Below are 27,771 nucleotides of genomic sequence, written 5' to 3' on the forward strand. Positions count from 1 at the left end.
GTGCTTGTTGTATGTGTGTGTGCTTCCTCACCCCTAATAAAAGCCTTGCTTCAGCTGAAAGAGAGAGAGAGAGAGAGAGAGAGAGAGAGAGAGAGAGAAAGACACCACACACACACACACACACAGAGAGAGAGAGAGAGAGAGAGAGAGAGAGAGAAAGAGAGAGAGAGAGAGAGAGAGAGAGAGAGAGAGAGAGAGAGAGAGAGAGAGAGAGAGAAACAGACAGACAGGCAGAGACAGGCAGGCAGGCTCTGGCCAGAGGGAGACTCTTAGTAGACATTCACCTCAGAACTCAGGCAGGCTCTGAGTCTGAGCATCTTGTACCATATCCTGATCCGCATAGGGGAAATTTCAGCCAGACAAAAATCTACTGTGGCTCTCCCAAAATGCTAAGCCATTATGCTGCTACATAAGTCACAGCTGCTTTGCTATGAGCCCTGTGCAAGGAGCAGGGATTAATTTATCAGTGCTGTGCCCAAAGGCAATGTTCCTTTTATGGTCCTGTTTGGCACAAGGCTCAGATGTGAGAATGATGCTCTAGAGAGGGTAGGACACATTTTAAAACCACACTGTTTATGTTCCGAGGTGGCGGACTCTCGTGCTCACAGACCAACGCCATCAGTCTCATCGGTAGCAATTGAGATCGGCGTCATGAAGGCAGCCATGACTTGGGTGGTAGAAAATACACAGGGAAATGCACAGGGCAAGATGCCAAGACACCAGCTCTGAGCTTCTGTAGAAGATCCATCATGATCTCTCTGCACGGGAGCCCCTCATCGTGGTTTCATCAGAATGAATGTTGCAGCTTAGCAGATGAGCTCAAGACACAGGAAGTCTGTACACAGATGTTCACAGACACTAATGTTCATCACGGTATTACTTAAAGGAGGTGCTCTACAGATAAATGTACTACGTTTCCTGTTTATCTTTCCTTAGAAGGCCTATATGACAATCTGAGGTTCAATTCCACTGCAATTCACCTTGGGGAATGAATGAGTTTATTTGGCTTTTTGAGAGAGAGAGAGAGAGAGAGAGAGAGAGAGAGAGAGAGAGAGAGAGAGAGAGAGAGAGTAGGAGTTCTAACTGAAGGATAGTTGGCCTTAAAGCCTTTGCTTTGGAGGGTCTACACCCAGCACAAATGATGGCTCCCCCATGGCCACATAGATGGAGCCCCATGTCCATTAATCTTCTCTGCCTATGTGGTTTATTTAGCTCCTTCCTTAGGTCCCTGAGGCCACTTGCAGCTGGACTCTCAAGGGAGGGTGGTCTCAAGGACCACTTCTTCTTTGCGAGAGCATCGACAGTCACCAAGTCCCACCATGGCAGACACTTACAAGCTGGTAGAAGGATGCTGTTTTCCTCACTGGACTGTGTTCTGTAACTCAGTGATATACTCCCACAATGTACAGCAAGATGGAGAAACTGTCACACAGTTCTGTCACACAGAGACAGGACAGGGCAATCCGATGTGGGATGTGTTGGGGCAGGGCTTTGTAGCATCTTCAGAGGCACCTTTGACAGAGTTCCCTGAGAGTCTGTTAGGATGAGGACTGATGTGTGGTAGGTCTCAGTGAGATACACAGTCTTCCCAGCGACATCCAGGATGCTGGATCTCAGAGTGACGTGGATATGGGGAAACTCTAGAATAGTGTAAAGGGCTCGAGAACGAAGTCCATCAGTATGGCAGCCGCCCACCATCCAGCCCAGTGTGGAGTCTGGCAAATGGAAGGAAAGGGTTTGAAGAGCCGAGCGCTCTTTCCCTCACGTTCCCACACCCGTGCACGCATTTGAGGGGTCCCTGTGGGCAGCCTTCGTTTTCTCTCTGCAGCCTCATCCAGAGCTGAGGCGGCATCAGACACCTTGAAGGCAGCCCCTGGGGGTCTAGGCAGCGTCTTCATTTCAGAAGCAGCACTGGGGAGCTGATGGTTTTCAGAAAGCTAAATTCTGAATCCCCTGTCAGACCCAGCACCACTGTGGACCAGCAGGCTCACTCACCTCCTTGAGCTTTACCGGGCTCAGCGCACACATCTACCTGGTTGGTAAAAGAGACTTGGGGGTCTCTCTAGTCAAGGGATCCTTGCTTGGAAACAGAAGGTGATGCTTAGAATGCACGGCACAGCCTGCCTCAGAGGCACATCATTTGCCACCTCTCCTGAGGGACACTGAGTGAGGCTCTTCACTGGTCTGGCTTTGTTACTTTTCTTACTGCTGTGACAGAATACATGACAGGAAGCTACTTAAAAGAGGAAGGATTTATTTCGGGTTCAGAGTTTGAGGGTGGAATTCATTATGGTCTGGAAGGTAGAGTTGTGTGACCACATTCTCCTAATTGGAGCACTCCCTTCAGCAGAGGAGAGGAAGCTCAGGACTCTCAAAGGGCTTGGGGACTTGAGGAAGTTACAAGTCCCCAGGTCTGCTCCCTGGGGTTGCAGAGGAAGTGATGGTGTTAGGTGGCAGAGACTCTCTAGATGTTTGAACTGTTTAGTGCTGTGCACTGGGGGTGGGGGTGGGGGATAGGTCCAGGGATGCAGCTTTCCTGAGGCATCATGATGGGGCAGGCCTTCAGGGATGCAATTGACATCGAAGACCCCATCACTGACCCCCACAGCTATGACTTAGAAACTTGCCACTTGGTGGACCTCACTGGTCCACCGAGCTACACTTGATGGACTTGTCTCATTGGCCTGTTCTTGGTGCCCTATCTGGGGTAAGTAGATAATTTCCCACACAATGACAGTGGAGTTGCTCATGACTGTGGTAGCAGAAACATGTGGTTGCTGATTCATAAGCTAGTGGGTCAGGATTCAAAGTGGGAAAGGGGGAAAGGAAGCAGGCCTGGGCTACATACAAGCTTCAAGGCCCAGCCTTTAGAGAACTACTTCCTCCATCTAGGCCCTGCCTCCCAAAGACTCCACAGCCTCCACCAACAGTGCCATTAGCTGGAGGTCATGGGTTCAAACCCAAGACACTGACCTCTGAATCAATCCGGCTTCCCTGAGGGAACAGCCTTTCTGAGTCCTCAGTGGTGGGGTTTATAAAGAGGGAAGTAAGGAAGATCTAATCCAGCATGAAAGGCTGAAAGCCAGCATCTCTGCACAGCAAACACGGTGGGATGAAAAGAGCTCCTCTGCCAGCAGGTTCTGGCAGAGCAGAGAGCCATCTGCCAGCGAGCTTCAGAGGATGTCTGCCCAGCGGGACACGGGGACAGATGATTGGTGAGGTCTTTTCCAAGTGTGAACTCTTGAAAGCAACACAGGAGTTAGCTGTGGCATGGGTGGGGTGGGTGTGATGGAAACGCAGACAACAGAGACAGCAATCTAATTGCCTCACCTGAGGGCCACAGGGAGCTGTCTCCTTCTGTCATCTCCCGGCAAGGTGGTGGAGCAGCGACTCATTTGCTCCTTCGGGAGGCAGGCACAGTGCAGCTGTTCATTTATGAAGGGAAGAGGGCTGAGGGCACTGGGACAAGGAGGCTGTGTGGGCCACGTGTGAATTGCATACATACAAAACTGCAGCCCTGTCAGGAAGGGTTTCACCACTGAGGGTCATAGCTACAACCTGGAATTGGATGAGTCTGTTCAGTCATCAGCCCCAGAGATGACTCTTCAGGAGGAAGAATATGGAAACACACAGAGGAGACAGACTGTATTTTGTCCCCAATAAGACGCTACTCAGAAAATGGGGCACAGCACACAGCAGGATGGGAACATCAATCCAGGTCTCAGCTGACCAGTAAACTCAGAAGATTCAGGGCAGAGTAGGTCATTACTTTTAAAATTCCCTGATGACTCCCAGATAATATCCAGAGTTGAGAAAGAACAAGGAACTAGTCTCAGCTCTGCCAACAGCTAAGCAGTCGTGTGTGTGTGTGTGTGTGTGTGTGTGTGTGTGTGTGTGTGTGTGTGTATGAGAGAGAGAGAGAGAGAGAGAGAGAGAGAGAGAGAGAGAGAGAGAGAGAGAGAGAGAGAGAGAGAGAGAGACTGTGTGTTTGGCTCTGTGTGTGTGTGTGTGTGTGTGCATGTGTGAGTGTGTGTGTATGAGTATGTGTTTAGCTGTGAGTGTGTGTATATGAGTATGTATTTGGCTGCGAGTGAGTGTGTGTGCATGCGTGAGTGTGTGTTTGGCTATGTGTGTGTATGTGTGAATGTGTGCTTGGGTCTTCCTGCTTGGAGGGTGTACTGGCTGGTTTTGGGTGTCAACTTGATACAGGCTGGAGTTATCACAGAGAAAGGAGCTTCAGTTGAGGAAATGCCTCCATGAGATCCAACTGTAAGGCATTTTCTCAATTAGTGATCAAGGGGAAAGGCCCCTTGTGGGTGGGACCATCTCTGGGCTGGTAGTCTTGGGTTCTATAAGAGAGCAGGCTGAGCAAGCCAAGGGAAGCAAGCCAGTAAGGAACATCCCTCCATGACTTCTGCATCAGCTCCTGCTTTCTGACCTGCTTAAGTTCCTGTCCTGACTTCCTTTGGTGATGAACAGCAGTATGGAAGTGTAAGCTGAATAAACCCTTTCCTCCCTAACTTGCTTCTTGGTCATGATGTTTGTGCAGAAATAGAAACCTTGACTAAGACAGAGGCCAAGCACTTTAGCGACCAAGCCATCACCCTAGCTAAGCAATCTTGGTCAGGTCCCTCAATCTCCTGGGAAACAAAGTGACTCCATGTGATGCCCGTATGGTGCCAAGGCTACCCCCATCCTCCACAACTGTTCTATAGTTCCTGAGAGCTTCGAAACTTGTTCTCACTTCTTTCTGCCCATTCAGTCGGTAACTCTGACTGATGTCCGCATTGCTGAATGGATGCAAACACAGAATCCCATCAGCATCTTGGTGTGACCTGTTATTTAAAACTGTAACATTTCTCCTCTCCCTCTTGAATGCTGTGGGCTGCCAACCCTCCCCATTCCTTCATCCCCTGAGCTTGAAGGAAATGAAAAGGCCATTGGAAGAGATTTCCATTTTGCATACTTATTACTCCCCTCCCCCATTTCTGTAGCAGCTGTGGCTCAGGGTAAAAAGTCATTAAGTATTTTGAACTATCTGGCTGTCAAAGTATTCGTTTCTGGAACTCCAGATAAGACCAAGCTACGGCCTTTAAAAAAGGAAAAAAGAGAGATACCAGAGTCAATGATAAGTGGCTTCAATGTGCAATGACCAGGCACAGCTCAGTATCTGTGGTTAAGCTAAATGACTAGAATATAAGAGTGTGCCATCAAGTTAGACACATATGCAAACGCCATGGAAACGTGTCTTTTGTCTCCGGATAGACCCTGGAGACAACAGGCGCCTGGAATGGAAAGTCAGCCCCTCTCCCCAACAGGGAGAGCTTCTTCGTATTTCTTCCTTTCATGATCCTTTCCACAGTTCAAAAGGCAAATCATAATAGTAGTATAAATAGTAGTTTGAAATGTTTTTGTGATTTCAACCATGGAAAAGAGGGTAAGTTTGGGGGCAGCAGTTTGTTTAGCACTCAAAGGTCAAGCACAGCTTCAGCAAGGTCAGAGGAACTCGGTCCTGCTTTCCTTATTTCGTCCTCTGTGACTTAGATTAAGCCTTGAACTTTTCCTACAGCCTAAGAGAGCTGCAGGAAAAGATACTCTCTCAAACACACACACATGTGCACACATACATGCACACTCACAAACACATGCTCACATGCACCATAGCAAGTATGTGATCACACACACACACACACACCTGGACTTCATCCAGGTCATGTGATGTAGCCAGTGAGTGCTATGTGGCAAAGGATAGTTTAGCCACATTTAATATTATCTTAAGATATCACTAGTTATTACTGGTTTATGTATGTCAGAGGAAGGGAGAGGGAAAAAGATATTTGTGGCTGTTGAATGTGATCACATACTTGCCGGTGCATGTGTACATGTGTGTGTGTGTGTGTGAATGTATGTGTGTGAGTATGAGCACATACTTGCTATGGTACATGTGTGTGCGAGTGTGATCACATACTTGCTATGGACATGTGTGCATGTGTTTGTGAGTGTGCATGTATGTGTGTACATGTGTGTGTGAGAGAGAGTATGATCTCATACTTGCTATGGTGTGTGTGCACATGTGTGTGTGTGAGTATGTATCATGTGTATGTGAGTGTGATCACATACTTGCTATGGTACATGCGTACATGTATGTGAGTGTGCATGTGTGCATGCACATGTGTGTGTGTGAGAGTATGATCTCAAACTTGCTATGGTGCATGTGTGCATGTATGTGTGAGTGTGAGCACACACTTGCTATGGTGCATGTGTGGAGTTCAAAGGACAACTTTTGGTAGTTGGTTCTCTCCTTCAACTACAGAGTCCAGGGTCCAAGTCAAGTTTCTCAGGCTACTACAACCAATGCTCTTACTCGCCGACCCATCTCCCTGGACCTTGATAATACATAATTGTAAAAACTATTCTGTGTTAGTCAATCCCTGTGACGGATGCCCAACAGGAGCAACTTAAGGAAGGAAGTATCTACCTTGGCTCACAGTCTGGGAGGGTACATTCTATCGTGAAGGGGCTCACAGCCATGGAAACATGTGCTGAGGACTCCTCACATCTTACTAAAACAGGAAGCAGACAGTACATGCCAGAAGTGGGGTTGGGCTATCTCCCTCTAAGGCCTGCTCCCAGCTACCTCTCTGTTACTAGCTCTATCTTCTACTCTACAAGTTCACAACCCCCAAAAGCACATCTACCAGCTGGAGACCCTGTGTTCAAAGCATGAGCCCGTGAAGTAATTACAGAGTTGAACTATAATACTTTCTCATGACCTTCACAGCACAGGAGTATACTCTTCCTGGACACTCCTCTCTCTCTCTTTATCAAGTTTCTTCAGGTCTTGAAGTTGGAATGGACATCAAGTATCACTTAGATGAACCAAGGGAGTGGATTCCACAAACACCCTTGTAAAACTTGGTAGTGGCTGATGGTGGGCAGTAGGTGTTTCCTGCTCCCCCCCCCCCCCCCCGCCGCCCCCTCTGGCCTAAGTGACCAGGCACTTGGAGGGGTGTAATCTCCCTCCTTTCTCCTCCCCCATTCCCTTCCCTGTCACCAATATCCCGTGCTGTTCTCAAACCTATTATGTATCCAGGATGACCTGAAACTAATCCTGTCACCAGCACGTCCTCAGTACTGGGATCACAGCCTGTTTGTGGTGCTGGAGACTGAACCCAAGGCTGCCTGCATACCAGGCAAGAATTCTACTAAGGGAGCCACATCCCCAGCCCTGGGGAGGAGTGGCAGGGAGGGAGAGGAGGTTCAGAGACAGTAACAGGAGTCTGGTCTATGACTAAACTGGAATCACGAGAAAGGCAGTGAAGGGATTTTAATCTTCCTTCCCACTACTCTGAATGCTGAGGCTGACTCAAATCAAAATAATATAATAAAATAATATTCCGTTAATATTAATAATAAATAAATAATATTCCGTTGCAGACAGCACTTCTCAACCTGGCCGAAATGCACACCGATGCAGGTCCTGGGTTAGCAAGGTTGTTTAGGGATGTCAGCAAGGGCACTGCGTGCTTCTGCCTTCCAGGTCTGCTACCCCTTGGGGGGTGGGGGCTTCTTTTTCAGATAGGGGATGGGAAGCGCTGCACAGTCAGGGTCTCAGCTAGGAGGAAGCTGGCACAGAAAACACTGCCCTTTCTCTTTGGGGCAGAGCTCCATTTGTGTGTCTAGAAAGGTCCTCCTGACACATGGTTCTCATTGTCTGGAATCAGGCCATGTGGAGATTCCTGCCAGAAAGAATACTTGGAGATTGCTTTCCAGTAGTGGAGTCGAAAGGAAATGGGGTCAGCCACAAAGGTCCTTCCTTTTCTTGAGACTCTCCATAGCGCCCCCTGCTGGCTATGTTCCTCCCCTGCAGGACACTGAGCATGCCTGGCCATCTTGGTGCTCTTACCCAGTCCCATTTGGTTGAAATGTCAACGTCTCTCTTTGTGAGTTTTGTGCGCTCAGAGTCATCCCTGCACAGGGACTGGGTGTGACCTTGTGGACTGAATGGAAGTAGACTTTTCAGCCTGGGCTACATTTTGCTGTTGAACTACACTTTCAAAGTTTTCTTTTCTGAACTGGGGAGATGGCTCAGTCCGTGTTGGCATTTCGTCTAGGCTCCGCCCCACAGTTACCTGGCAACAGCCTGGTGTTCCAGACTCACTAAAGAAGGGGCTGCTCGCCTCTCCTCTCTCTTGCTAGCTTGCCCTTGCTCCTGCTCCCCTTCTCTTCCATTCCCCTCCCCCTTTCTCTCCATGTGCTTATGGCCAGCCTCTCCCCCCTTCTCCTCCCCGCCCCCCTCCCCTCTTGCCTTCCTCTCAACTCCCCTCCCCATGCCCTGAATAAACTCTATTCTATATTATACCACAGGGGAAGGGATGCCTCAGCATGGGCCCGCAGAGGCACCTCCTTCCCCCACACCATACCGCTCCTTTCACCAAACATATCCCTGGTTTCTCTTTATTTTTATAAAGCACAACAGTCAGTAAAGTGCTTGCCTTGAAAGTACAAGGACCAGCGTTGGATTCCTAGAATCTATATTAGAAGCTGGATGTGGTGGCCCACGCATAGAATCAAGACAAAAGGCAGAGACACGTGGATCCCTGGAGCTCACTGGCCAACTGGCTTAGCCTACCTGGTGAAGTTCCCAGCCAGTGCGAGATCTTATCACAGATAAAAGTAGAGGGTTCCTGAGAACCAACACCTGAGGTTGTCCTCTGACCTCCACACGCCTGTGCAAACACAGGCATGCAGGCACCTAAACACACATGAACACAGGACACGCACGTTTCTTCTTGGTGTGCCTCCCCAGAACTTCCTCTTGGGCTTGGCTCTCACCTGATCTTCCTTCCTCTGCTCTGCAATTTCACCACTCTTCAAGGACTAACTCTCGGTCTCTGACATCTCTCACTGTTTCTTGTCACCTGAAGATTCAAATGCCCCCCTGCATGGCGCAGGGGACCTCCCTCCTCCATCTCATCCCCTTGGAGTCATCTGTCTGTCAGATACTCTCTGCCAGAGCAGCAAGATGCTCTCCTCTCCCCACAGGGGTGGGCGAGCAATCAGAGCTATGGCTAGATCTTCACACTGAGATGCCCTAGTGTGAGTTAAAGACAGAGAAAAGCCTTGTCTCTCCAGCCTGTCACTCACCCTCTTGGGTTCTCTCTCAGCAGGGTTATTTTTTTCCCAGTTCTGAGACCCTGTAAGCTTGCAGCTCCTGTCCCTCTGCCCTGCCTATTCCTTACCTAACTCCCCTTTACTCTTTAAGCAATCCCTCCCTCTTCTTCCCCTCATCAGATCCACATGGAGTCAAACGGTGATGCTGTTACCTTCCTCGTGCTTCTCACGGCTGCTCTAGCCTCTGCAGCCCCACAGCCGGTGCCTTATTTTGGGTCAATCATGTCCACTTTTCTCCCTGGGTTCCTAGCTTATCTTTCAGGTTCTGATCACACACTAGTTTTTATCTTGTTTTTCACAAGACCTTCACAGTACTAACTCTGAGATTCTTCATATTACACCAGCATTGAAGACATTTTAGTGACAACCTATCATTTACAGTCTAAAGGACAAAGTCTTCCATTTGGGTCCAAGTCTTCAATTTTCATGATGGCTGCATAAAGCCAATCGCCTTCCCTTACCTTGGACCAAAAGGAGCAAAAAAGGAAGGGAAGAAGGAATGGAGGGAGGGAAGAGGAGGAAGGGAAGGAGCGGGAGAGAGGGAGGAAAAGGAGGAAGGGAGAGGGAGGGAGGGAAGGGGAGTTAGAGATGGAGGAAGAGTGAAGAAGGGAAAGAGAATGGAAAAGAGAGAGGGGAAAGAGGATCTCTGCGGTGAACCCTTATGCCAACTCTGGCTGCTGAGCCCTTGTTGGGGTAAAGAGGGATCAAGATTTACACTTGACACTGGCATGCTCGAGTAGCTGTGTGGTCCTCCTTGGGCCTCCTTCCCTTCTCAAAGGGACAATGTTTATTTACCCTGGTGGCTCAGGCTGTGTCCACTTGTTTGAGAATTTGGGGTTTCTAACCCTTAAATTTTACTAAACATGGCATTTCTCCTCCCCTGTTTTTCCTCCCTCCCTCCCTCCCTCCCTCCCTCCCTCCCTCCCTCCCTCCCTCCCTCCCTCCCTCCCTCCCTTCCTTCCTTCCTTCCTTCCTTCCTTCCTTCCTAACAAGGTTTCTCCATGAATTACAGCCTACTCTCAGATAATATATTTAATTTTTATAAAGCTTATGCTCTATGGTGCCCTCACCCCATGCCAGTGGTAGCACTTGGGAGAGTGGGCTCTGCACCTTGCCTGAACAGCCAGTGGAGCTGGCTCTGGTGGCAGGGGCTGCTCTGAGGTGGCTGAGGGCATGAGAGAGGGAGAGCCAGCCCTGTCCCTCATCAGCCATGCAGTGGTAGAGGAGTGGATGAGACAGCTGGGGCAGGGCTGGAGAGCTGGCCCTGGTGGCACGGGTGCAGACGCCACCGGCCCCAAGAGTCTGAACTCTGCTGGATGTAACACTCTGGAGAGTTGGCCCCGCCTCTTGCCTGGGCAAAGTGGGAGAGCTGGCCCAGGTGGCACTGTCACAGAGAGCTGGAGAGCTGACCAACTCAGATGCCACCCAGGCCTAGATCCAGGGCCATAAGTCGGCCCACCCCAGCATCTACCCCATGTATGAACTGGAGCTTGTGGAGGGCCCAGTCCTGCAGAACCAAAGCTGCAGAATCTCCATGACACAGGGCAACATCAGAATATCTGAGAGGAGTCCCAGTGAGGACCCAGGAATGATAGTGTAGCAGAAGCCAGAGGCCTCAAACAGACTAGTCGTAAAAGTAAAACTGTTTGGACTGTGTGCCACACTGTGGTTTCCACGGTGAGATTTTTGTTTTTGTTTTGTTCTTTTTGGTTTTTGTTTTCTTTGTGTGGGCAGGGGAGGCAGCAAGGGCGGAGGGTGGATATGGAGGAAGGGGGAGGAGGTGAGTAGGATTGGAGTGCATGATGTAAAATGCACAAAAAATCAATTAAAATTAATTAAAATCAATTAAAAACATACTCTATTAAAAAGGTCAAAAAGAGATTTAGGGCATTAGGAAAGTCAGTCGTTGGTGTCTTCTGATTCAGTCAGAATTCCCCCAGCTAAAAGTGAGCACAGACCCTGTTTTTTGGTTTTTTTGTGGAGCAACAAAAGGAATCTGACCAAGAGACTCTGCTTTGTGAGAGCGGCTTGAGCGGCTGGCACTGTGGGGTGAGCACAGGTGGCTTGTTCATCCTGCTTGCCTATGAAAGCCAGGACCACCAGGCCAGGCATGGCACCACCCACAGTGACCATCCCCTATCAATAACTAACTAAGAAAATGTCTTTCAGCCAGATCTTATGGAGGCAGTTTCTTAATTAAGCTTCCGTCCTTTCAGGTAACTTTAGGTTGTGTCGAGCTGACATAAGAATAGCCAACATACCGTAGCCTTTTGCCTATTACATATTTTATAATTTCCAAGCACAAAGCCAAATGCCTTGTAGGACGTAGAATGGGCAGTCATTAATCTTCCATTGTCACAGATAGAGGCATGTTCCAGTAGCAACATCTAACCCTAGCACAGTGCTAACAGTGTAGTTCACCATTAACCAGACAGCTGTTTCTATGAGCTTCCTGCCCCTGAAATAATTTGTATTTGCTTCTGGAATGAGAGGCACTTCACATATGCATATAGACTTTGACCTCTCCTCTGCCACTCTGCACAATTCAGTCTTTTCCCACAGGAAGAATCTTTTGCAGGAAGACTGTTTCAAGTTCCAGGCCAGCCTGGGCTACAGAATGGCTCAAAATTGCAAAACCAAACCAAACGAGCCCAGAGAGGATAGAATTCTTGTTAAAAGCGTTTACAGGACACCCATGGGAGACCGAAACAATCGGAGGGATTGGACATTGTTTCTTTTTTCAGGGTGGTAACAGTCCCACCGATGCACCTGCTCGAATTCACCCAATTGCATGTATTAACTGAGTGCTGGGTTTTCTATGATTCAATGAAATAATTTTTTTAATGCAGTTTTAGGAGCACTCTGAATGTGAGGACAGACTGGGCTACATGCATATCAACACACCTTTGCATAAGAAACAAGAAGCAATTAGCCCCACAGGTCACCTATCAGCAGCTTCAAAGATAATGGTAGATGAAAGTATTCTCTTGGGGTAGTGTGTAAAGGTGATTCCCCAACAGGCATTTTAACAGTGTCAGGAACGAGGCAGAGCTGGCTTTATCAGGATCAATCCTGGGCTAAAACTGTGAATTTTTGTCCGTGATTAAAAATTCAACTCAAACACTAACTGATTTTCTTTTTAAGTCTCATAAAAATGTAACTAACTGTTTCCACAAACCCATCAGCCTCTGTTTTAGATGCCAGAGGCACTCCAAGGTGAGCCAGTCTTTCTGGAGTGTTCCCTAACTTATCTTTCTGTAGCGGAATGGCCTCTCGTGAAATTGGTGATTATTTATTTAGCCACAGTTGTGATTACAAGCCTGCGTGCTTGATCCAGCAGCAAAGTTAGCATGCGACGACACTAACCCTGGTGAAGCAGGTTTCTTGCAAAGGGTCCTAATGTACCTCGAAGCACGATGACAATATCAGCACACAGTCACTGAGGGGCAGAAATACCATAGTTACAGAAACTGGGGAGAGGCAATCTCTCAGGGACTCTGTGCCTTAGTTACCTCCATATAAGGTGTGTGGAAAGAGAACAATTTGCCTCCCTGACTCTTTCAGCTGCCTACGCTAAATGGAAGCATGGCAGGCTGGTGTTCCTGGTGGTAGAAGCTGGAGGAGAGGAGGAATGAAGATCGATTTGTGCCCAGTGGATGAGGGACTGGGGTAGTGTGAGCTGTAAAGTCGGAGTTGCACACCGGTAACATGAACTTGCATATCCTCTGACTCACGAATTACATTTCTAAGAAACTATCTCACAGATAAAACTCAAGACAAACCCACAAGTTAACACAGAAATAAACACGCATGTTTGCTTACTGATTCTCTAGTCACAGCAGCCTAGAAATGGAGCCAGCTTAGATGAATGCATTAAAAAAAATGCAGTACACGTTGAGTGTACACATCTGCGTACAACTGGTGGAGTTTTATTCAGGAGAATAAAATTCTGTCATTTGCAGGGAAATGGGTGGAGCTGGAGACCATTGTGTTAGGTGAAATGAGCCAGACCTAGTATGTGGGGGTGGGGGTCAGGGTAGGGGTGGGGCATGACAGCAGAAGACCTAGTGTGTATGTGTGGGGGAGGCATGACAACTGAAGACCTAGTGTGTGGGGGAGGGGTGGGAGCATGACAGCAGAAATCACACTGTGAAAGCAGAGGGAGAGATCTAAAGGGAGAGACCAAGAAAGGAATTTCAGGGCTAGAGAGAAGGCTCAGCAGTTAGGAGCACTGGCTGCTCTTCCAGAGGACCAGAGTTCAAGTCTCAGCAACCACATGGCAGCTAAACTGTCTGTAACTAACTTCAGTTTCAGAGAATCTGGCACCCTCTCACAAACACGAAGACAGAACACCAGTGCACATAAAAATAAACAAATCCTGAAAAAAGAAAAAAGAAAAAGAAAAGGCAACACAATGTGTGTGACACAGAAGCAAAGGGAACTATCCAGGGGAAGGACAGACAGACACAGGGTGAAGGAGAGTGTGATTGGGCAGTGGGGACTGGTGTGAGGTCCTGTCTGGACATGCTCTTGTGTTCAGGGCACGAAAAGCTAAACCAGCTGGTGAGATGGGCTAGAAGTCTAAATTGCCAGAGAAGTAGATTTCCTCCATTAAAAGAACAAGGCAACCTGCATGTGTCTCTGAACTGTTTAAGGGACAGTGACTTGTCAGGGTCTAGAGGGGAGTAGAGGCAGGGGGTTCTGGAGGCACGGTTGTATTCATCTTCACCGCCAGGTTGATGAGATTTTTAAGAACCTAGAAGATGCACCTCTAGGTCAGGAGGGGAAAGCATGCCTGAATGTGGGCAGCACCATCCATGAGCTGGGATCCTGGACTGAATAGAGAGGAGATGGAGAGCCGAGCACCAGCCTTCATCTCTCTGCTTCCTGCCTGTGGATGCCCTGTGACCAGCTGCTTCCTGCCTGTGGATGCCCTGTGACCAGCTGCTTCCTGCCTGTGGATGCCCTGTGACCAGCTGCTTCCTGCCTGTGGATGCCCTGTGACCAGCTGCTTCCTGCCTGTGGATGCCTGTAACCAGCTACTTCCTGCCTGTGGATGCCCTGTGACCAGCTGCTTCCTGCCTGTGGTTGCCCTGTGACCAGCTACTTCCTGCCTGTGGATGCCCTGTGACCAGCTACTTCCTGCCTGTGGATGTCTGTAACCAGCTACTTCCTGCCTGTGGATGCCCTGTGACCAGCTGCTTCCTGCCTGTGGATGCCCTGTGACCAGCTGCTTCCTGCCTGTGGATGCCCTGTGACCAGCTGCTTCCTGCCTGTGGATGCCCTGTGACCAGCTACTTCCTGCCTGTGGATGCCTGTAACCAGCTACTTCCTACCTGTGGATGCCCTGTGACCAGCTGCTTCCTGCCTGTGGATGCCCTGTGACCAGCTGCTTCCTGCCTGTGGATGCCCTGTGACCAGCTGCTTCCTGCCTGTGGATGCCTGTAACCAGCTACTTCCTGCCTGTGGATGCCCTGTGACCAGCTGCTTCCTGCCTGTGGATGCCCTGTGACCAGCTGCTTCCTGCCTGAGGATGCCCTGTGACCAGCTGCTTCCTGCCTGTGGATGCCCTGTGACCCACTGCTTCCTGCCTGTGGATGCCCTGTGACCAGCTAGATTTCCATGTGCTCAGGGTAAAGAAAAGAAAAAGAGGTAAGCAATCAGGAAGATGGAAGCCCAGTAATCGGCAACTCGAGAAGCCCAATTGCATCCTGGCTGGCCAGCACTCAGCTAAGTCTGTTGGTCCCAGACACTCGAACCTGTGGAGAAGTGACTCTGGGATTAGCCAAAGAAAGGAGCTGCTGATCAAAGATGCTTGGGTTTCAAAGACATATGAACACAGACATGCACTAGAAACATTACTCCTATCAAGTCTCAGGAATTGGAGAAGTGCTGCCGTTCTTAGGCCCAACATTGAGAATCCCTTCAGATGGTCACACCTGTGGACTTGGAGGTTTTACCTAAAGGAACTGCAGAAAGCACGAACAGAGGATGCTCAGGTGCTCAGCCCAGAGCAGCTATTCCAAGAGTGCATCTCAACCTGCTTGAGTTATTGTTGGTGTTCTTGTTATCAGACCCCAAGTGTGAGAAGAAACAGGTCTCAGGTTAGCTTTCTCAGGCTTTGCCAAAAGGCTAGAATGCTTGCAACATAAAATGCCAGGAAGGAAAGTGGAGCTTAATCCCATTGACCCAGTCTTTTGGCTGTCTTCATTGTTACATAATTTCACAAGAAAGAGAAATATGCCTGATTTTTTGGCTCCTTTAACAGATGAGAATTCTGGTCCCAGCATAAGAAAAGTTTACATAAGAAGAGAGAAAGAGTGTTCACTGAAGTATAAACCTCCATTTGTAATTGGAGTGCTGGCTGGGCTATGGGACCCTAGAACTTGATCCATGGGATGGATGGAGAACTGAACCTTGGAGAAAGACTAAGCAGAAGGAAGAAAGGGATGGGAAGGGCCCTAAATCTGGAAGTCTGCTAACTGGACCCTGACTTGGATTCATTATATAGAGCCTCTGGCTCTCTCCTTTCCCTGTTTGTTAGACACTGCACTGGTTGGTTCTGTGTGTCAACTTGACACAAGCTGGAGTTATCATAGAGAAAGGAACCTCCCTTGAGGAAATGCCTCCATGAGATCCAGCTGTAAGGCATTTTCTCAATTAGTGGTCAAGGATGGGAGGAACCACTGTGGGTGGTACTGTCCCTGGGCTGGGAGTCCTGGGTTCTATAAGAAAGCAGGCTGAGCAAGCCAGGGGAAGCAAGCCAGTAAGCGGCACCTCTGCATGGCCTCTGCATCAGCTCCTGCCTCCAAGCTCTTGCCTGTGTGAGTTCCTGTCCTGACTTCCATTGGTGATGAACAGCAACATGGAAGTGTAAGTGGACTAAACCCTTTCCTTCCAAACTTACTTCTTGGTCATGATGTTTTGTGCAGGATTAGAAACCCTGACTAAGAGCCGGGTGGGTGGATTATTCCAAGCACTTGGGAGGCAGAGGCAGGTGGATTTATGAGTTCAAAGCCAGCCTGGTCTACAAAGTGAGTTCCAGGACAGCCAGGGCTACACAGAGAAACCCTGTCTCGAAAAAAAAAAAAAACCCTGACTAAGACAGATACCCACACCCATGCCTTTCTGCCATCTGTCCTTACAATGTTTTCTGTGAACAAAAAGCTGCCATCTCACAGAACCCCTACCTACCTATGTCCCTCTAACCCTTTCTTCATACTGGCTCTAACTAGTTACGATGGACCCTATAAGAGAGCATCATGTAATATTACTTATAGGTTATAGAGATTAGTCTGTGGTTTGTCATTGTCGATCTAAATTAACCCCAAGATACTTAGGGAAGTATTTTTTTTTAAAACATACCAATAGGCATGTAGTACACTTGTGAGGTGACTCAAGGCAAGAGGAGAAGGCACAGGAGCCAATCAGATTTGTAGATTGAGAAGAGTGACTGTACCTCACATACAGCACACTGCGACTTTAGGAATGGGTGTAATTATTATACTGTTGAAGCGGTGTGTGTCGGGGGTTCTAATGACCGAAGAAACGAGCATTGATAAATGTCAAGTAGATCTGTGAGTAAATGGATGCGCATTTGCAAGTGAAGGATGCGTATATGCCATTATTACATCATCTGCTTTGAGGGACCCACAGAAGAGCCACCCCAGGAGATGAATCTGGAATTCTATGCAGTCAGTGTTCTGCACGGCTCACCAGGAAATGGTGATGCTGGGGCTGGGCAGGAAGTGTGCGTGTTAGCTTTCTGCTGCAGTAACAAACACCCCAGAAAAAGAGTGTTTTAAGGGAGGAAAGGTTTACCGTGGCTCACAGTTCGTCAGGTCTGAAGTCCATGCGTGGCTGGCCCCATTGTCCTTAGACTGCTGGTAAGGCAGAAACACCATTGCACAGAGCCAAGGGGAGAGGTTTCTCTCTTTCCCGCAGGCAGGAGGAAGAGAGAAGGAAGGGTCCTCATTTAGAACTTGACCTTCCAGGCCAGTTCTCCCTTTTCCCTTCCTCCAATCAGGCTCTACCTCCTGGCCTCCTGCACCTGCCAATGGCGCCACCAAATTGTAAATCTATTCGTAGATTAGTCCAACTACTGACTGCATCAGAGCTTTCCAAAGGCCCCTTGAGCTAAGGAACAAGTTTTGGACACACGAGCCTTTGAGGGGACATTTTAGACCTAGCACAGCAGAAAATGCCCCTTGCTTCTACTTCTTGGTGCCACACTGAAACTCTGCAAATGTCTTCTGATAAACACCGGATAAAGCATTGTCTAGGACAAAGGTGTTTATCCATCCACAGCACCATCTTTCCCTGGGTGTGAAGGATGAATTGTAGGTCCTGGAGAGGTGGCTCAGTGGTTGAGAGCACTTGTTGCTCGTGCAGAGGACCTGGGTCTGGTTCCCAGCACCCAAACTGCAGCTCTTAACCATCTATAATTCCTGTTCCTGGCCTTCGAGGATACTACATGCATACATGGTGCACAGAAATACATTAAAACAAAACATCCACACACATAAAATAAAATAAATCATAAAAAAGAATTAACTCCAATGATTTGAATATTTTATATGCGCCCAACTACTGGCTTTGAAAATATATCTACTGCATAAAATCAGATAACATCTGAAATATTTCCTATTCAATATTTGATAAGCTGCTGACAGAGTGAAACAGTTTGGATAAGCTCTTGAAGTGTGCTGTTCTGGGTTACAGTATTTGCACAACCTTCAAAACACTCTTCAGGCAATTATGTGTGGAGGATGTGTATGTAGGCCCACATGTACATGTGTGACCCTACCTCCGTGTGCGTGCATATATGTGTGTGTGCATGTGTGCACTCATGTTGACATTGGATGTTTCTTCATGTGTGTGCAACAGTTTATCAACTGAGCCTTCTCCCCAACCCTCTTAGGGGAATTTTGAGAATGACAGAGAGAGGAAGAAAGAGAGGGAAGAAACGGAGGAGTATTGAATGCCAACACAATGCACACCCATGGTGAAAAATGTTTACTAAGCTCCTACATCTGCACATGGGCAGAATGCTGCCCAAACACAATTCACTTAAATCTACAATTGTAACTATGTCCACTATTTGAAAGAAGATGCCATTTTATATATTTATTAAAAATGAGCTAGCTCAGTCTCTAAAACATGAAACCTAAGCCGGCAGACACCAGGAAGCATTTTCCTCCCCGACTTGAATAAAACTTTTAGGACATACCAGATTTTTATAGGCTCCATTATTGCCAGTAGATAGCAAGGCAGATAAAAAAATAATTTCCTAACAGATTCATATCTAGTCCAGCGTCAGAGACGACACATAGCACACTGACTAGGAGAAAATTTGAATGTCACTGGGAAACGATCTGAGAAGTTACACTAAATACTTCAGCATCCCAGGAGTCCCATACAGCCTGCGCCTTCTGGGCTATGAACTATCTGAGAGAAGCTCCGCACCCCATACAGTTTCAAACACCGAACATCAAAGCTACCTCACACTGCAAATAAGAAACGAGTGTGGCCACGCCCTAGGCACTGTTCAGAGTTTTGCACCACCATCCACGTGAATTCCAATGTACCAGGGTCCTTTTGTGTTCTGGAGTCACTCCCTTATTCTACAGATGGACGCAGACTGACCGTTGAAGTGGACCAAAACATCGTGGGAAAAAAATACATACGATTCTGGGAAGTCAGTAAAGTACATATAAGTCACTGAAGAGTTTGCCGTGCAAGCACGAAGATCTGCCTTCCATCCCCAAAATGTTGTAAATAAGCAGGGTGTATTGAAGTTTGCTTGCAATCCCAGCGCTGAGGATTCACATACACAGAGACAGGAGGATGGATCTCTGGGCCTCACTGGTCAGTCAACCTAACCTACTTGATGAGTTCTAGGCCAGTAAGAAGCAAAGTACCTGAGGAATGACACTTGAGATTAACCTCTGGCCTCCACATGCAAGTGCCCACATGTGCACATGTATACACACACACACACACACACAATCTATTTATGCCTTGACACGGGACAAGCAAATACTTAATGCACCTGTGGTATCCAAGTGTCACCATAGTGCCCAGGGCTCCATGTCTAAGTTACTTCAGCAGCCAGCAGTAACTTCTTCCTTCCAGTTAAACACTCTTTGGTACGTGTGATTCCAACTGTCACTGTCAACGTGACTAGGAATTACTCAAAAGACTGCGGAAGTACATTTCCAGAGAAGAATAAGGAGAGGGTACTGAAGGTAAGGGAGAACCATCCCATGGGGATCTGTGTCGACCAGCACAGTGCCGACACCCCACTCTCTCTGCTTCCTGGACCATGATGTGAGCTGCTTTGCTCTGCCAAACACCCTGCCATGATGGAGTGAGGCTTCCAAATCCAAGAGCTGAAATATACCCCATCCTTGGTTTTTTTCACACCGCAGCAATGAATCCACCTAACTAGTACAATCAGTCTGCTCCTACATGGACCTGCGGGGAAAACAGCTCAGGGCTCTTCTCCAGAGAGAAGTCTGCAACCGTACAAAATAAAATCTGCTTTTTGCTCACAGATCATGGGAACAAGAAGGGAGGGCTGTTAACAATGGTGAGAAAGAAAAAATGAGACAGACCTGGAAAGCAGCATGGTTTTCTCTCAGCCCCACACATCGGCTGATATCTCTACGAGTGGTCCAGGCTCCTCCGCTTCCTACTCACACAGACAGACATCTCCTTTATTCCTGAAAACACTCCAGACTTGACTACAGCCTAGCTTATTATCTTAATGGTTCTTCTTTATGGTGTCCAGGCTGGCCTCAAACTATTGGGTTCTAGTAATAATCCTATGCCGGGCTCCCAAGTGTCTGGGACTATAGGAGGGCCGCCAAGCCTAACAATAAACTTTTAACTTCAATCTCAAATTCAAGGAGAGAGGCATGGTTGAAGTGGGGCCAAAGTTGACTCTGCAAATCTGCCTGTCTAGTATGGAGACCATTGGCCTGCAGACATGGCGAGGGGCAGTTAAAGTCTCTTTGTGAGCTGGCAAGATCTTCAAGAACAACTGGTCTGGGGGTCCTCATGACGTCAGACGTAAGCTTGTTTCCCTGTCCCACTTTAGAGATGAAACACCAGAGGGTTAGAGTAGAGACTTGTATATATCTACAAAGGCTCACAGCTGGGCTCTCAACTCTCTTGCTCCTCTCTAATCATGCTGAAGGACCTATGGGTGTCCCCTCTGCTACAGGGCATCATTATATACCAAAGATAAGACTCAGCCAAGTTCAATGACTTGTACACAGATAGATTTATTTTTTAATAAAACTCATCCGGAATGTTTCCAGCAGCACAGAGAAAGGATCAACCCACACTTTGTATGAGACCCTGGGAGAGATTTCCAAAAAGGGAGACCGTGGGAAAGCCGGGGGAATGTTATGTCCCTAGAGATGAGAGTGAGCCAGCCCCTCACCACATTGGAAGACTTGGTGATGTCTGGTTGCCTACCAACTGAAGGATCTGGGAAGCATGGAACTTACTGGAAAGAATTGTGTGTGTGCATGCGTGTGTGTGTGTCTATCTGTCCACCCGTGCCCACATGCATACATGTGTGGAGGCCAGTGCTTCACTTGGCTGTCTTCTGTAATCATCCCGTGATGCCTATTCTTGGCTGTCATCTGTCTGGAATTAACTAAAACCCAACTGGCTGGGTACACCTATGAGGGAACTTTTTTTCTTAATTAAATCATTTGAAGTGGGAAGACCCACTCCAGTCTGGATACTTGACATGGGAATGATACACCTTTCATCTGGATCACGCTTTCTGCTGGCAGCCTATATGAAGGGTATGGAGGAAGGAACCTTGCTCTCTCTGCCTGCTTGCTCTGGATGGCAAATCCATTCCTCCGCTGGTACTAGAGTTTATTGCTTCAGGATTCTGGCATATACTGAAGACCAGCTGAGACATCCAGCCTCACAGACTGAACAACTACAGGATTCTTAGACCTTCCCTTGGTAGGCAGCCACTGTTGGACTAGCTGGACCACAGCCTATAAGCCATTCTAATAAGTCCCCTTTCTCTAGATATGTAAATTCATACTGTAAGTTCTGTTCTTCTAGAGAATTCCAACTAATACACACCCTCTACCTTATTTTTAGAGACAAAGCCTTTCACTGATCTGGAGTAAGTGGCCAGTGCACCCCAGAGATCCTCCTGACTCTGCCTCATCAGTGCTGAGATTACAGATGTGTGCTGTCATGACTGGCTTTTTACATGGGTGCTGGAGACACAAGTGAGGCCCTCATGTTTGCTCGGCAAGCACTGAGCTGCCTGAGTCATCTTCCTAGCCTCCAGTTCTATGTTTTAATTTTCAAAACTCAGAACACCTCAGCAAATGGTTGTTAGCATGTGTTTATATTAGAGAACCAAATTTACTCCCTGACTCTGGTGGTTTGACAAGAGAGGCCCACAGATTTGACTGCTTGGTCATTAGGGACTGGTGGGTGTTACTTGACACGGGTGTGACTTGACTGTTGGAGGAACAGTGTCACTAGGGGGTGGACTTTGGGGTTTCAAATGATCCTGCCAGGCACAGTGTTCTCTTCCTGCTGCCTGCGGATCTGGATGTAGAACTCTCGGCTCCTTCTCCAACACCATGTCTGCCTGTGCACCACCATGCTTCCTGCCATGATGATAATGGACTAAACCTATAAACCTGTGAGCAAGCCCCAGTTCAATGCTTTCCTTTATAAGAGTTGTGTCTTCACAGCAATAGAACACTGCCTAAGACACTGTCCTAACAGAAAATTCTGTCTTCTAACAATCCCGGACTCGCCACCAACTGTATAGGTAGGTCTTCCATCTCTCTATCCCACATTATCAGTTCTGTTCTAGAATAAATGTGACAAGCCAACCATCGGTCTCTCAGAGTGTGTCAGTTTTGAGTTGCCGGATCCGATTGGTGGTATTCTAAAGGATTAGGTTACACAGAAGCTGTGCTCTTGTGACCTCAACCATACTGTATACGTCATTCTGCAGGGAGCTCTGCCAGCAGCCTGTACACACACATCAGTCTGCAATGGTATCAAGTAGCTACTTCTTGACCTGAAGTATTCCATCCTGGAGGGAAGCTCCTTGAAGACTAGAGAAGTTCTGAAAGGAAGCTTACAGAATGCAGGAAACCTGGAAGGAAGTTTCTTAAGACCCAAGAAATAAGAAACTCATAAGTCTCAGGAAGTCCCTCAAATTGAGCAGATACACAAAGCCTCTCTTCCCCAAGCTTATAGAAATAGAGGGGGGTGGCTGGGGAGACTTGGGCTGACCCAGGGCATGGAAAAGACTCTCTGATTTGTTGACCTGCCTGCAAATCCTGCAGAGAGCTCTGGAGATGCAGCTTCCACAGGTCATCAGCACACTAGAGCGGCTTTGAGTTACCCTTGCTCCAGGAAGTTTCCCCTTGCCACACTCCTTTGAGAAATGTCAATAAAGCTACTGGTTTGCCAAGTTTGGCTTCAGCAATATGGCTACTTTAGCCTGTCATTGGCTCCATATCTGGGGTGAATAAACATTTATGTTTTACCAGAAATAGCCTGAGAGCAATCAAGAAGACCTTCTTTCCATATGCCTTCTACTCACATACAAAGCCACCACAATGCTTGAGCCTAGAGAACCCAGAAACAACAGTGTCCTTTTTAATCAGATGCCCTACATATCATGAGGCTTAAACAGAAAATCTCCACCCTCTTCCCCTCTATGCTCCTGGTCTATGTTCACACTGCTCATGGCTGGAGGGAGCAAGCTAGAGAGGGGGTAGCCTCTGGGGACTAGTTTGCCTTCCACCCTGTGAATGACTCAAAACTAAACCCATCAGCATATTCTAAAATTAAATCATTTTTATCTCAACATGCAAGCGCCGTGCAGTATTAATGAATGTATATAAAAGCGAGATCAACCCTCTTTGGAGCGTTTCAGAGCAGGCACTTTGTGAGGAGACCCAGAAGAGACTTCTGCACAGTGAGGCATGAGCTCATTCTCCACAAAGCTATTCCTAAAAAGTGTTTCTATTAGGAAAGTGTTTGAGAGTGCACAAGCCATTCAGAAGCCATTAGGGGAACCCGTGACAAAGTGGAATGTCCCTGCTCAGAGTAAGCGCTAGCTCTTAGCTCCTCCTGCACTGGCCTGCACTGGCCTGCACTGGCCTGACTGTAGCTGCTGGTTTAAGGCAGGCCATGTTGTTGCTGCTTCGGATAAAGGGCCACCCACGCTGGAGCTCCATCTCCCACTGCCTGGCTCTGTGTTCTGTCATGGGACGAGTCTCCCCAAAGTACCCGCTAAGTGAAGAAGCATCAGGAAATCTCTCAAAATGTGCTGTTTCCCTGGGCAGAGAGGCCACCGGTTTGCAACCATGCTGTGCTGCAAGCCCTCTGTTCACATACACATGGGGACTTTCAACCTGTGGGTCCCTTCTTCCTATCTAAACTCTCTCCCAATCCATGTCTACCTCAGGGAAGGAAGCAAAGTGAACTGGGTGAAGGCGTGCCAGTTCCTCATCTTCCTCAGCTCTGGCCTGAGGAAGGGAGGCACGGATGTTGTTAAGAGGCGAAGTACTCGCTACAAACTGTCATCAACTTAGGGCATGTCGATGAATCATGAGTACAGCAGGAGCATCTGCTTCATGGAGTCTTTAGAAGGCTGATTATTAGAATGTGACCCAACCCAAAACCGCAAGGGATGGTCCTAGAGGACAGGGGAGGAGAAGGGAACCCAGAAGGCATAGGTACTCCTTGATCATGGCCGGCTTGGTGTGCAAACCTTAGGGCTTGAATAACTAAGTACTTCTGAACCAGAGGCTCACCCTGCAGAGGACATCTGGCGGTGCCTAAAAATGTTCTGGTTGTCAGCTGGGGGAGGAATGGCAATCTACTGCCATCCAACGAGCAGAGGCCAGGGATACTGCTCAATGCTGCGCAGACCCCACACAACAAAGAACGACCTAGAAAACATCAACTGTGCCAAAATCCAAAGGTTTAGGGTTAAACGAAAGCTCGGCATCCAGAGTTCTGGAGCTCGTCTGAAGAAGTGTTTCTCTGGGAAGCACTGAAGCCTGAGTTCAATCCCCAGAACCTGCATAAAAAAGCAGGGTGTGATGTCACCTGTCTGAAATCCCAGCACTGGAGAGGTGGAAACAGGGGCTTGGCTGAGACTTGCTGGCTAGTCAGCCCAGACTACTCAGCAAATTCCAGGTTTATGTGACTTGAAGAATGACACTCAAGGTTGTCCTCTGGCCTGTGCACACAGGTACACACACACACACACACACACACACACACACACACACGCACACACACTACCTTGTAATCACTGTCTCTTCTAGTTGGTTGAGTTCATGTATTAAGCAACAAACTAAGCAATGGCCTGGTGGCCCAGATGGATATACCAGTGTTATTATTTTTGGAGCTAGGTAGAAATGGCAAACATCAGAGCTCTGGCCTAACCCCTCTCCTGCTGCATAAATAAAACATCAGAGCCTCTAAATTTAAACTTAAAGCCAATTAATTCATCAGAATGTCACTTGTCACCTAAAGCATTTTAGTAGCGAGGAAATACCTTGGAAGAAGAAAGAATCCTCACAAGGAGAGGATAAATGGAGTGAGGATTTTGTTCACAGGGCAGTACACACTGGAGCCTTGGTTTCTCCTACTTATTCCTTCAGAGAAGCCTCTGAAAGATAGATGGTGTTTATAATATTGCTGGTGTCACAAGTGACTTGTGTTCCATGTGGCCTTTCCTAGGTCTTATTACAAAGTATGTTGGAGTCTTTATAATAGAGTCACCTTGCCCAAAATCTGCTCACCAGCTCCCCCCAAATCACAAACCTCAGCACAAGAGCTTAGAGCCAGCCACGAAGGGAATCGTAAAAATAAACCTTATCCTGACTTCGGGAGCCGAGAGATGACTTCCCGAAGCCTGTAATTTACAGTGTCGTCTTCATTATAAATGCAGAGAACTGAGACACAGATCACAGAATGTTTATTTTCTAACTAAAGTTTGCAAAGCAGGAAAACTGGGGGATCCCCTCCACACCCTCAGGAAGGCTAGGTTCTCAAAGGTTCTGATTCTTGCTACCCTGTGCTCAGTGGCTTTCAGTGACAGACAGCTTCCTTTTGCAATGAAAAGTCAAACCGTGTGGCAGAATCAAAGATGCGGAGTGTTCAGGGGGGATATGGGCATATCAGAAAGCTTTGTACTAGGTTACATACAATCACCACAGACCTTTAATCTCAAATCGGGCCATTGAAATCAAGCACTCAAATACCATGCCCTTTATTGCAAATAGCAACACAAGACCAAAGCCAACTGCTTGGACTTGAGGGTGTTAAGAATAATTCATGTAAAGACAGACTCTTACTGGTGAATATCATCAAATTATAAAGCAAATGTCTAGTGTTTCCCCTTAAGGGAAAACCAATACATTGTGTTGTAATTCCAAGCAGCAAAAGGTTAAAAAAAAATCTTTCAGAATTTTCAAGCTGTTGGTCTAGACTTTCTTACAAATGAATGAGTCATGCTTCCTTCTCAGACCCACCGAGGGAGTGAGCTGCAATCTTTTCCCAGTGTCTAACTACAGAGGCATAACTCGGGACCCTGGTAACATCTCAAACAATCTCTTGAGTTTGTATTGGCAAATCTCTATCTTCCAAAGAAAACAAAATAGATGTCACCAAGTCAGCCAGGCCTGCACAGGTAGTTTCTTCATGCCCCACCATTGCAGCCAAGGTCATCAGCTGAGGCTCAGGGTGAAGTCTGAGGTACCCCCACCCGGCCCCAAGAACTCATCTTCCGGAAACTCAAATACCTAGAAAGATCTGAACAAAATCCTCTCACTTAGGACCCAAACAATCCTAAACCAAAGAGACAGAGCTAGATCCAATGAATCTTTATCACTTCTCCTGAGAGATTAATTAAATTCCAGGCCCAAGGGCTGAGTTCTCCTGAGCTAACTGCACCAGAATCCAATGAGAAACCCACACAGACCAGTTCTCTGAAGCAGTTCTCTCTGATAGACACAACAAGCTTACCCTCAGAATCACTCAGAAGTGGACGCAGGTCAAGGAGGTGTCAGAGAAAATGTAACAGAAAGTCCCCTCCCCCTCTCCCTCCCACCTCCACCGCTGCTTTCAGGACTTGAGAAACGCCTCCAGGCCTCTTCATCAAAGTTGCCTATCTGCACGTAGAAGAGAGGGTTCAGTGAACCATCCCTGTGCTCTTCCCTGGTAGCTGTGTCTCTGGCAGGGAGACCATTAGTGGGCAAGGGAATTACGTGGGGTCTTACTTTTGTAGCTGGTCGCCCAGGGCTGGTAGCCATAGTAGCCTGTGATGCGCAGGATCCGCTCCTCGATGGATGTGAGTCCCACTGGTCCACTGGTGAGATCCTCCACAGAGCGAGACCATTTCAGATCCTCCTTGATCGCCTCATCCACCACCAAGTACTTGAGCTGCCGGAGCTGAGGGCTGATGTCGGACAGTCTCCGCGGGCTGACGTCCGGTGACCTCCTCATGCCACTGAGGCCGCGGGAAGGCGGGATGAGTCAAGGGCAGAGAGGAGGAGATGTCAGTGAGGACTGGTGAGGACCCACGGCTACTCCCCACGCGTTGCTCGCCATGTGCCCTGCTCCCAGGAACCTCGGCGTCGGGTCCCGCGCCCTACTCTGGGCGCCTCGGGCAATGTGAGCTAGGGCGAGTGGCCCCGGAGATGCTGCTGAAACTTCCCAAGCTCCGCCACACACGACCGTCCCTCTGTCCCTCCCTCCCACCAGGAGAGCAGCAGTGCGGGTTAGGCAGGGTCGCGGATGCCCGGGGGCTACCTGCCTGCTGCCCTCCGGCGCCTGCAGCGCTACTCACACAGCAATGCTCTTGGTCCTGGGAGCGCCGCCGGGAAACTCTCGGATCCCCATGGGCGGCGGCAGCGAGTGGCCCGGGGCGCCCAGGCTGGAGCTGGGGGGAGCCGCGGCCAGAGCTCCCCGCAGCCGCCACAAAGGTCTGGACGCCCGTAGGTCGCCCGCGCTCGCTGGCCGGAGCCGGTGGCAGAGCAGCGCCGCGCCCCTCGCCTGCCACCGCCGGCGCCCTAGGACTCGCGGTCACGGACGCCCAAGCTCCGGAGAGCGCGCCCGGTAGTGCGCTCCGGAGCCACCCGGACGCTAGGCTGTGGCGGCCTCGGCGCGCATAGACCTGGCGGGGACGCGCGTTTAGATCCTCGCCGCCCGGAGTGTGCCAGTCTCCGCAAGCTCTGCAACCTTAGGGCGCGGGACCTGTCACGGTCCTGGCGTTCTGGTTTCGACACGTGAGTCTCTCGGTCTTTCCCCCCAGCACCCACCCCAAACACAAACGCGCGCGCGCCACCCCAAAGAGCGCTGCTACTACGAAAGCAAACAGCAAACTAACCTGGCATTTCACAGTGCACACTAAGTGGCTTATTTAGAATAGGTGGCGATTGATTTGCTGGATCAAGCCCAGTCCTCAGCTCACAAGCTCAAGGAAAAGGGCACTAACTGCTTCAGTGCCCTCTACAGAGACTGTCGTCCTACCTAGCTTCCGATCAGTTTTTGTGTCTTGTTCCTAAG

The 27,771-nt window shown here is 48.5% G+C and overlaps 1 protein-coding gene across 1 annotated transcript in view; it reads right to left on the reverse strand.

Moving 5' to 3' along the window:
* Positions 1 to 27,485, reverse strand: part of Slc35f3 (solute carrier family 35 member F3) — a 242,414-nt gene extending 214,929 nt beyond the window's left edge. The window contains exons 1-2 of the mRNA XM_085843510.1: positions 27,053 to 27,485; positions 26,484 to 26,713 (exon numbers count right to left, since the gene is read on the reverse strand). Of these exons, the coding sequence (XP_085699636.1) occupies positions 26,484 to 26,713; positions 27,053 to 27,105 (283 nt within the window). The 5' untranslated portion in view covers positions 27,106 to 27,485. The remainder of the gene's footprint in view (positions 1 to 26,483; positions 26,714 to 27,052) is intronic.
* Between the last annotated feature and the right edge of the window lie 286 nt (positions 27,486 to 27,771).

Source organism: Mus caroli, unplaced genomic scaffold (assembly GCF_978045245.1).
Source record: "Mus caroli unplaced genomic scaffold, Mus_caroli_1 scaffold_10, whole genome shotgun sequence".
In the NCBI taxonomy this organism is placed as follows: domain Eukaryota; kingdom Metazoa; phylum Chordata; class Mammalia; order Rodentia; family Muridae; genus Mus; species Mus caroli.